This window comes from Tupaia chinensis, unplaced genomic scaffold (assembly GCF_000334495.1).
Source record: "Tupaia chinensis unplaced genomic scaffold, TupChi_1.0 Scaffold000146_1, whole genome shotgun sequence".
Lineage (NCBI taxonomy): Eukaryota > Metazoa > Chordata > Mammalia > Scandentia > Tupaiidae > Tupaia > Tupaia belangeri.
In genome coordinates, this window is record NW_006159616.1 from 17,857,904 (window position 1) to 17,869,253 (window position 11,350).

The window sequence follows — 11,350 nt, forward strand, 5'->3', positions numbered from 1 at the left end:
AGCACACCCGGTGGCCGCTGCCAGGATGCCCAGGCCCGCGGGCCGCTCCGCCGCGAGCCACCCCGGCAGCCCCGGGCGTCGGGCGCTCGGCCGGGGGGCGCGAGAGCTGCAACCGGAGTCAGAGGCGGGAGCAGTGAGCAGGAGCCCCGGGCACCTGAATGCAGGGTGAGCGCCACCGCCCTGGCCCGGGAGGCCGAGCGGGAGGACTCGGCAGGGAGGGAGCTATCCACGCTTTGTTGGTCTCTGGGTCAGTCTGAGGGTTGCGGGGACCTCTTTAGGGCAGCCCACTCCCCAACTTAGGGATCTTTGGGGTAACTTCCCCAGGCCCGCCCCTTCCTCGGTCTCTCCTTCTCCCAGCCTGGCAGCGAGGCACCCGGGGCTCACAGGGGGCGGGGGCGTTCTAGAGTGCTTGAGCCTACCCGTACCCTGCGCAGCTGGGAGGGTGACTGGAGGCCGCTGTCCAGTCAGCGTCCGGCGTTCCAGGCCATTGTTCGGACGTGCCCTAGGAGTTGGGCGGGACTGAGAGACCCACTGGGGACGGCAGGCGGGGGTGCGCGGGGTGGGGGCAGGGAGCCGGCAGGCGGGGGGGGGTCGGGGGCCCGCGGGGGGCGGGGGGGGGGGGGGAGGGGGGAGGCGTGCCGAGGATGTGGAGGCTCCTCGCTGCGCGCACCGTCTGGGCGGCGACCCGGCCCGGCCCGTCAGGGACCATCGGTGGCAGCATGGGCGGAGACCAGCGTGGGGGCGGAAGCCGGGGGCCCAGATCCGCTTGAGCCTGGAGGTCGCAGTCGGAGCCCGGGGAATCCTTTCAAGTTCTGGGTTCTCTTTGTTGCGCAATAGAGCCCCGGGGCCGCTTGGCCTCATTGGCGCGGGGGTCGTGACGTCACGCCCTGACACTCTCCCTCCCCCCCGCAGACCCTGCGGAGGGAATCTTCTGGGATCCAGTGGGTCCCGAGCTGGTCTCACCTGCAGTCTGCCCTGTGCTGGGAGGGGCGTGCGTTGGAGGGACTGGGGAGGCTGGAGGCTCCATCAAATGCCAAGGGATGCGTTGAGTGTGATGCGGGGGAACTTCCCACCGCGAGAGCAGCACCGGGGTACCGCACTGGCGGGAACCCAGTCGCGGGTCTGTCCCGGAGAGGCAGCTGTTCCCTGTGAAGAATAAACAGTGGGTGTGTGGTCACCGCCACAGAGGCAGGAGGACGCTCTGTTCCCACACAGCCAGCCCGTTGGCACTGCACCTGGGGACCTGGTGTCCAGCCCTCAACCACCACTGTACTACGTTTTCCCCACCCCAGGACCGCAGCGCTCAGGGGTACTAGGGTTCTAACCCCAAACCCACACCGTCTCTACGTCACACAGGGCTTTGACTTTGGGCATCCGCAGCTGCAGTGTGGGGACAGTAGGACCTGCCCTGACTGGACAGGAAGGCTCAGAAGGACTTTCAGCTCTAGGAACAGAAAATGTCTTGTTCTTGAATCTCTTTGGGATTGAGAGACCAGGACTTTGGTGTCAAGGAGGCAGCATTTGTATCCTGGCTCAGGCTCATGGTGGCTTGGGCAAATGGTTGTACCTCTCTCTGCCTCTGCTAGATCATCTTTAAGTGGGGATGACAGTAGAATCCATCACACAAACTTGCTCCCTGGGAGTGGGCGTGCCTGTTTGCAGAAGGCGCTTCCTCTCTACCAACAGGACGTGTTTCCCTGGTCACAGACCTAGAGTCGTTTGCTGCAGTAAAGCACCACCAGGCTAGGTAAGAGTAGCTGGCGCTGTGAAGGGCAGTGTTGGCAGCCTGTGGTGCCTACCTCACCACCCTGCACAATCGACACGTAAACAGGAGGCAGGGTTGGGCCGAGGTCGCGGGGGTTAGACAAGAGGCTGCCTGAGCATCAGAGGGAAGGCCTTCCAATCTGATGGCCCCGGTGGCCAAGGTGGCCCTACGTAGGTAGAAATGGATACTGGCCTGCCAAGTGCATGCTGAGTTTAGTTTCCTATTAGATAATGGGTCTGTGGTCTCTGCCCACAGTGGTCACCCCCACTCTGCCCTGAACTCCCAGCAGGCTGCTGGGCACTCCAAGCCTCCCTGTGGCCTCCTTACCCCTGAGATTGAGCTGTCTTAGGTCTTGGTCTAGGTGAATCTGTGTTTGCCCACAGGTCTGAGGCTAACTCATACCTCCAAGTTTATGCCTTGGTCCTTGAGAGATGACAGCTCAGTGGGCTGGGAAGACTTTAGGACAGACTTGGTTTTTCCTTGGAGAAGTTTTTTCTGTAGGGAGCATGTGCTTGCCAGAAAGAGAGAGACAGAGAGACAAAAAGAGAAATCATCCCCCAGGAGGGATGACCACATCGCAATCCCTTCTCCTCCATTCTCCTCTTGGTATCTTAGGCACACACACATACGTGCCCGGCGTGGGTTTAAGCCACTGGGCCCGGGACTTGAGCCACGGTTGACTACATGGTACATGGGAGTCCAGGGACACAGCCATTAGGCCAACTACTGGTCCCAGGACAGACTTTTAAGAATTGCTTTATTTAACTTTCTTTCTTTTTAATTTGACCAGAGTGAGAGAGAAAGAAAGAGAGAGGGATACTGAGAAAGCAAACTGCCAGGTCAGGGACTTGAACTGTGGTTGCCCATGTGGGAGTCCAGTGCCTTTAACCACCACGCCACCTACCGGCGCCTCTAGAACAGACTTTTATACTGCGAGCATTTATTGAGCGCTTACAGAATGCCCACCTCTATTGTGAGTACTTTCCTTGGGCTAGCTCATTAACTACCCACAACACTTTCTAAGGTAGGTACATTATGTTTGATTTACAGGCAAGAAAACTGAGGCACGGAGGAGTCAAGTAGCTAACTAGGGGAACTAGAGCTGGAAAGCAGCAGTTTGGACTCCACACTCTCCCATATCATGTGACTTCTCTGTGCCGCCATCAGGGAGGTTTGATGAACACAGGAATGGCTGATGAGGTCTGATGGGACCTCTCCATCTCCCATGCTGGATCAGGGAATGAGGTAGGGAGGTCATTCTGCAAGCAGAAACCTAATAAGTATTTGGGAAGGAATTTCCTTGGCCACAGGAGGCCATTAAGGGGCCCTGGTGTCAGGGCCCTGGTGTCATCACCCATGAGTCCAGGGACTGGCCAGGTCTAGGTCAGGGCCCATGATGAATGAGACACATCCCTGTAGGGTGTCCGAGTGTCCAGGGGGAGTCAAGTTATAGACAGATTGAAACGCTCCAAACAAAACAAGCGGGGTATCTGCCAGCTGGCGGGGGACTGGCTAAGACTGCAGTGGCCTCTGCATCACAAGCTGGAGACACTCTACCTGGGGGATCATGTGGCTGTGTCTGGTGTAGTAGGTGCCCATAAGAAATGCAACATCTGAGGGCTAGCCAGTGTTGTGGTGGTGAAGGTGACAGGATATCTCTCATGGCTGATTGTATAGTTCAAGTCCCAGACCTGGCAGCTTGGAGAACAGGCCAGGCTTGTGTGCGTGAGAGCCCAAAATCCTTAGAGGAGAAGGGATTACAGTGTGGCCATCCCACCCACCCACGGCGGGGGGGGTGCTTTCTCACTTTCCCTCTCTCTCTGGTGAGTGCATGTGCCCTATAGTAAATTTTAAAAAGAAAAAAAGGAAGAGAGAGCAACAAATGGGATTAAACTGGGCCAAATTAGTGTAGGCTAGGCACACAGTAGGCCTTCCCTTAGGGTCATGCTTCTCCCCACACTGCCCCCTTCCGGTGGGCAAGGGCCATGCACAGGGAGACGGCTAAGGACTGCAGACTGAAGCGGCGGAGGGAGGGACTTACTGCCCTGGCCTCTGGCAGGATGGAGTGCCTGGTCTACACTCGCCTCCCACCCAGTCTTGCATCCCTCACTTACATCCAGAGGCAGCCCATAGTTGCTTCTCAGGGCCAAAGTCTGTTTCTGTCTATCTCCAGGCCACGCTATCCAAGCTGTCCAGAGCATAGATGGCCACCCTAAAGCACCCACTCTGTGCGGCCTGGGCCCAGGGCTTTAGAGATGTGGAGTCTGTTCTTCTCAACTGTCCCAAGAAAGAAGCATTACAGTCCCCATTACAGAGGAGGACGGGGGTGTAGGAAGCTGGCCTGAGCCACACAGCTTGCATGCTGGACCTCCTTTCATCCCAGCCTGCTGGGGGCTGACTACATAGAGCAGGCTGTCCCCTCCCAGGGCAGGCATGAAAGCGATGGCCATCTCTCTCCTACCTCACGGGTCAGTTGGGGATAAGGAGAGGCAGAGAGAGATTTAGGATGCCTAATGCTACCAGGCACATCTTCGTGTGGCCACATGACATAGGATAAATGAAGGCAAGAAGCCCCAAGGTAACCACTGCAAAGGCCTGGTATGGGCCGTGCAAGGATTCTGGAACATTTGATAGTGAGCGGGACTGTTCTGGGCCAGGGCACACATGAGCAAGAATGCCCATCTGGGTCCAGCCTGGCCAGTTCCCTGAGGATGCAGGTGACCTGTAATGATAGCCCAGAGGCCAGCCTCGTCCAGGTGAAGATAGAAGTGAGAAAAGGAGCACTTACTGGGCACCCCTGTATACAGTACCCTGAGTGGCGGGGACATGGTCAGGCGGCCACAGTGGGTGGAGAGGAGGGTATAGCAGCCTGGTGTAAACCGGGACCAGACAGGAAGGGTGTATCAGGAGACCCTCCTTGCCTTCGTCCATTTTTAATGCGATAGCAGAATACCTGAGACTAGGTAATTTAGAAAAAGCAGAAAGCTATTTCTCATGGTTCTTGAGGGTACGAAATCAAAGATCTAGGTGCTGATAGATTCGTGCCTGCTGAGAGCCTAGTCTCTGCTTTCAAGATGGTGTCTTGAGCCCTTTTTAAAAAGACATTAAACCCGGGACCAGCACATGGCATAATGGTTACATTGCTGGACTCCCACATGGCTGACTGTGGCTCAAGTCCCAGACCCAGAGGCTTGAAATTCACACTGGGCACGTGTGCGTGTGTGCCCAAGATCCCGAGAAGAGAATGGAGAAGAAGGGATAGCAACATGGCCGTCTCCCCTGGGGGGTGATTTCTCACTGTCTTTCTGGTAAGCACAGGTGCCCTATAGCAAAAATCTCTCAAAAAAAAAAGACATTTATTAACTCACTCAAGAGGGCAGGGCCCTTATGGCTTAATCACTTTTTTTTTAAATGACTTAATCACTTCTTAAAGGTCCTTCCTTGGAACATTAGGCTATGGGGCTCATAGCGTAATGTTTAAGAGAAATGGATCCCACATGGCTGACTGCAGTTCAAGTCCCAGCCCTGACACCTTGAAAACATGCTTTGTGTGTGTGTATATGTGTGTGTCCAAAATCTTGACAGGATGTAGAAATGGAGGAGAAGGGATTGCCATGTGACCACACCCTGATGGAGGGAGGGTACTTTCTCCCTCTGCCTCCTTCTCTCTCTGGTGAGCACATACACTCTCTGGCAATTGAAAAAAATAGTTTTCACCTTTTAATACTATTGCAATGGCAATTAAATGTCTTTTTTTTTTTTCTGTCAGAGAGAGGGAGAAAGCACCCCCAATGGGACATGGTCATAATACAAACCCTTCTCTATTTTTCCAGATGTTTTTTTAGAATTATTTATTTTGGGGGGACCAGAAGTTGGCATAATGACTATGTCACTGGACTTCCATGTAGTTGACAGTAGTTTGAATCCCAGACCCAGTGGCTTAAACTCACACTGGACACGTGTGCGTGTGTGCCCAAGGTCCCAAGAAGAGAATGGAGGAGAAGGGATTGTAGAGTGGCCATCGCCCCGGGAAGTGATTTCTTACTTTCTGTCTCTCTGTATCTCTCTGTCTTTCTGGTGAGCGCATGCACCCTATAGCAAAAACCTCTCAAAAAAAAAAAAAAATTAACTGTATTTATTTATTTATTTATTTATTTAGACCAAACAGAGACAGAGAAAGTGAGAAAGCGAGCCACCAGGTCCAGGACTTAAACAGTGACTGACCATGTAAGAGTCCAGAGCTCTTAACCACCACACCACCTGCCAGCCCCTATTTCTCCAGACTTTTGAAGTCTTAGGCATGCACACAAGCACACACACCTAGCATGTTTTACAAGCCAACAGGGCCAGGATTCGAACCACAGTCAACCATGTGGAATCCAGCTACTTTAACCACTAGACTATGAGACCAGCCCAGCAATTGAATTTCAACATGAGTTTTGGAGGGGACAAACATTCAAAACATAGCACACCCCTTCTTTTACCACTGGGGCTCCAAGAGTTCCAATATTGTAACCAGAGGGGGAGTCACTGAGGGCTCATTGCCCCTCTTCCCCAGATGCTTGTGGTCCCCAGCAACACTGAGCCACTGCGGGTGAGGGCTATTGCTTCACGCCAAGGCCTGCCGCCAAGGAGGATGCCCCAACCACCTGCCAGCTCCAGGCTGCACCATGAGTGATGAGCGGCGGCTGCCTGGCAGTGCGGTAGGCTGGCTGGCATGTGGAGGCCTCTCCCTGCTGGCCAATGCCTGGGGCATCCTCAGCGTTGGTGCCAAGCAGAAGAAGTGGAAGCCTCTGGAGTTCCTGTTGTGCACTCTTGCGGCCACCCACATGCTCAATGTGGCTGTGCCCATCGCTACGTATGCTGTGGTGCAGCTACGGCGGCAGCGCCCTGACTACGAGTGGAATGAGGGCCTCTGCAAGGTCTTCGTGTCCACCTTCTACACCCTCACCCTGGCCACCTGCTTCTCTGTCACCTCCCTCTCCTACCACCGCATGTGGATGGTCCGCTGGCCTGTCAACTACCGGTGAGCCCTCACATGTCTGGTGTTCTGTGTCAGCGGTCATGCAAGCATGGAGCTGGAGACTTATGTGATGTTCCTGTGTGTCATGAGTGTCCTCATGTGGTTGTGTCTTGCCTGGGATGTACTAGGGTGTACAGGGGGCTCAGAAGGGGCTCTTCTGGGCTGCTGGGAGTGTGTGCATGCAGAGGGTACACAAGTGTCTAGTACAGAAATGTTGGTGAGAGGGATGAGTGGTGATGTATGTGGGGATCTCCTCTGCCGGGGCAGGTCCCTACCAGGTTGACTGTGCCCTGACTCTGATGTACCAGGGAGCCAAGGGTAGTTGAGATCTCCTACAAGTCTCCAGAGCCCTGGGGAAACCCTGTGAGTGACACTGGGTCCCTTCATTCTACCCTGCCCCATGCCAGGCTAAGCAATGCCAAGAAGCAAGCTGTGCACACTGTCATGGGCATCTGGATGGTGTCCTTCATCCTATCGGCCCTGCCTGCCGTGGGCTGGCACGACACAAGCGAGCGCTTCTACACCCATGGCTGCCGCTTCATCGTGGCTGAGATCGGCCTGGGCTTTGGTGTCTGCTTCCTGCTGCTGGTAGGCGGCAGTGTGGCCATGGGCGTGGTCTGCACAGCCATTGCCCTCTTCCAAACACTGGCCATGCAGGTGGGACGCCGGACTGACCGCCACACCTTCACTGTGCCCACCATTGTGGTGGAGGACGCACAGGGCAAACGGCGCTCCTCCATTGATGGCTCTGAGCCCGCCAAAACCTCTCTGCAGATCACGGGCCTTGTGGCCACCATCGTTGTCATCTACGACTGCCTCATGGGCTTCCCTGTGCTGGTGAGTGAGAGTATTGGGTTATGGGAGCCTTTCGGGAGGCCTGGGCTCTGAGACAGCTTTGGGAGTTATTTGCAAACCCAGTCCCTTCAGATGAGCATTACCATCATCCCATGTTATAGATTTGGAAGCCAAGGCATCACGACCTGCCTAAAGTCAGGGCAGCCACAGTGGGACTTTAGCCCACATCAGGGGACCACAGAGCCCAAGGTCTTCCTACCACTCTGCAGAGGAGTTTGCTCCCCTCACCTGAGGCCCGTTTGATGCAGATGGTGTGGAAGGTGGGGTAACATGCCCACAGGCTTCCTAGAGGGCCCAGGCCCCAGGGTGGACAGAGGGAGTTTTGGTGCAGCAGGTAGGTAGGGGGCACTGGATCAAGAGGCAGGGCAGGGACAGGGGCAGGACAGGCCTTGAATGTCTGCTGGGGAGTTGCACTTGATCCTGGGAATGGGGTGAGGGGCTGGTCTGAGGAAGGTCTTGCCATCAAGGATCTAGGCCCAGCAGGGCTGGCTGGGGTCCTCTCTGTGAACCGAGACTATTCTGGCTCAAGAATGAAGAGTGAACTCAGCAGCCAAATCCTCCACCCCCAGAGTTCCAGCCAAACCCTTCTAGTCTCACAGCTCCAGTCCAGTCCCTAGTCCAGTCCCCAAAGGGTCGGAAGTGAGACAAGGAGGTGACTTGGGACAAAGACCAGCATGAGAGGCTTCATTTGAGCAGCAGAGCTGGGTTGTGTTCCTGGTCGTTGCAGGACACAAGCTCCAGAAAGGGGATGGTGCAGTGGCAGCCTCAGAGCCAGGGGATTCTCAGGATGTCACCCTTGCAACCCTGCAGCCTCACACCAGCAGGCCTGGCACCCCCCCCACACACGTATACACACACACACACACACAGGGTCCTGCATATAGTCAGCCCTGCTTCCCTAGCTAGCACCCATGTGAAATTGCTCTGAGAACCCAAAGCACCGTGGCAGCCAAGTGGGGACACTTAAGGAGGGGCCCTCCCCAGTTCCTCTTCAGGGCAGGGAAGGGGGTACTATTTATGGAGCCCAGTCCATGTGTCTGACCTGTTAGAAATAGTGTCTGGAGCATGGAGTATTCTTACCCTATTTCACAGATGAAGAAACCAAGACCCAGGGAGGTTTAGCAGCTTTCCGAGGGTCACACAGCCTGCAAATGGCAGGACCAACATGATGTCTGCAGCTTGCATACTTCCACTCTGTCACGGAAGTCACTCTTTCTGGGCAGGTTGGGAGTAGGGTGGAGTAATGACAGCTCTCCTGGGAGAGGAAGATTGAGGGGTTGACCCAAAGGCTGCCTGGCTTGATCCTCTGCCCTTTGAATTTTCTAGACACCAGGAACAGGGGCAGGGCTGAGGAAGAGCTGAGCTGGGAAGAGTCTGGAATAGGCTTGAGACCTGTTTCTCCAAGCCTGGTTTTCCCACTTTATAAACAGGGCAGTAATCCATTCCCACTTAGCTCCTTGGGCAGTCTTCAGAGAAGGGGTGCCCAGTGCTACGCAGTATACTGTGAAGTGCTGCACACATGGCGTTGACTGTTCGTCATGGCAGCCAGGCAGCTCGTGGTGGCAGGGCCTCCTACTGTTCTCCTCTGGCAAGTGGATGGTTGGAACACCATACAGGTGGGAAAACAGGCTGGGAGGGAGATGTGATGGGGCAGCCCTGCCAGGTGCCAGGACGAGCCCTGTGTCCACAGGTGGTGAGCTTCAGCAGCCTGCGAGCAGATGCCTCGGCACCCTGGATGGTGCTCTGTGTGCTGTGGTGCTCCGTGACCCAAGCCCTGCTGCTGCCCGTATTCCTCTGGGCCTGTGACCGCTACCGGGCCGACCTCAAGGCTGTCTGGGAGAAGTGCATGGCCCTCATGGCCAACGATGAGGACTCAGATGATGGTGAGGATGGCCTGAGAGTGGCCCCTGTGGAGAGTGGCATCTGGATGGAGTCACTGGGTCAGTGGGAAAACAGCTGTCAGGTGACCTTCACCCCCCAAAGGCACTTAGGTGACTACTCCTTTCTCAACCCCCTGTATCATCCCCAAATGTACTTGAACCCTAAGGGGCCCAAGCTGGGTATCCAACAGGGCCTTCTATCCTGCTTGGCTGACCGCTTTCAGTGATCAGATTAACAGAGGAGCAGTGAGCACCAGATTGAATGCCTCGGCTGAGCTCCCAGCCTCACTCCCCAGACAACCCCCAAGTCTGACTCCTTTCAGCAATAATAATATTAGACTAAACGAGCCCCTACTATGAACCAGGCACTGACAACTCCTTGCATGTATACTTTCGTCCCCCAAAGCTCCTGAGATAACCTAAGGTCTCACCCTCACATCCTAAATGAGACAACTTCTCAGTCTTACAGCTAAAGGGTGGCATGGCCAGGATTTGAACTTGAGACCTCACCTTTTCCTTTTTTAGCTAACCAGCTCCCTACCTGTGTGTGCGTGTGTGTGTGTGTTTATGTGTGTGTGTGTGTGTGTGTGTGTGTGTGTGTTGGGAGAGGTCCCTGGGATTCCCTCCCAAATGCCCTCAGGTTTCCATGGCCTCAAGCCTCTGCCCTATCCTGCAGAGACCAGCCTGGAGGGTGGTATTCCCCCAGACCTGGTGTTGGAACGCTCCCTCGACTATGGCTATGGAGGTGACTTCGTGGCCCTGGACAGGATGACCAAGTATGAGATTTCTGCCCTGGAGGGGGGCCTGCCCCAGCTCTACCCACTGCGGCCCTTGCAGGAGGACAAGATGCAGTACCTGCAGGTACAGACAGGGCAGGGCAGGAGAGGCTGCCTATGTGGGTGGTGGGCTATTCTGACCTCCCCAAGGCTTTTCATCTCTGAGCTCATGTCATGCCTGGCTGCATTTCCGGAGAGTGTTTGTCACCCTCTGTGGATGGGTTGGCTGAAATCATAGCCTGCAGGTGAGCGCAGTGGGTCACCTGGTTCCCGTGTGCCTCTCACTCCAGGATAGCTGGCCAAGGCACCTGTGTTATTTCCTTCAGGCTCATTACCCTCGTAGCCCCTTCAAACAGCCTTCTTCCCCAACCTGCCCAGCTGCAGACGCTATGCTCCAAAAAATTATCACGTGCTCCGGATCTCACAGCTCCCAACCAGGCTGTTGTAGCCGAAAGCTTAATCCTTGACCCACAGGCCATCCGGGCCCAGGTCTGGGAAGCTGGCCCTGGTCTGGGAAGCGTTGGTCTGAGTTTCTAGGAGGGCAGCCCGTAAGGTTAAAGCCCACGCGTCCTGACAGGTCCCGCCCACGCGGCGCTTCTCCCACGACGATGCGGACGTGTGGGCCACCGTCCCCCTGCCCGCCTTCCTGCCACGCTGGGGCTCTGGCGAAGACCTTGCCGCCCTAGCACAACTGGTATTGCCCGCCGGATCGGATCGGCGCCGCAGCAGCCTTTTGGCCTTCTCCGAGGATGCACCCCCCTTCCGCCCACGCCGCCGCTCCGCAGAGAGCCTGCTGTCACTGCGCCCCCCGGCCCTGGACGGCAGTCCGCGCCGCGACCACGATTCGCCGCCCAGCAGCCCGCGTCGCCGCCCGGGTCCTGGAACACGCTCCGTCTCGGCCTCGCTACTGCCCGACGCCTTCGCCCTGACGGCCTTTGAGCGGGAGCCGCAAGCCCTGGGCCGCCCGCCCGCCTCGCCCGGGCCCTTCCCAGTGGCGCCTGTCACCCTAGACGACTCGGAGGCCGGCGAGGCCCCGACGACCCCTGGCGGG

General features: G+C 56.3%; 1 protein-coding gene across 1 annotated transcript in view; it reads left to right on the forward strand.

Moving 5' to 3' along the window:
• The first annotated feature begins 6,147 nt into the window (after positions 1-6,147).
• The window catches only part of GPR153 (G protein-coupled receptor 153), a 7,708-nt gene continuing 2,505 nt past the window's right edge, over positions 6,148-11,350 (forward strand). The window contains exons 1-5 of the mRNA XM_014586604.2: positions 6,148-6,791; positions 7,196-7,625; positions 9,334-9,583; positions 10,200-10,384; positions 10,877-11,340. Of these exons, the coding sequence (XP_014442090.1) occupies positions 6,436-6,791; positions 7,196-7,625; positions 9,334-9,583; positions 10,200-10,384; positions 10,877-11,340 (1,685 nt within the window). The 5' untranslated portion in view covers positions 6,148-6,435. The remainder of the gene's footprint in view (positions 6,792-7,195; positions 7,626-9,333; positions 9,584-10,199; positions 10,385-10,876; positions 11,341-11,350) is intronic.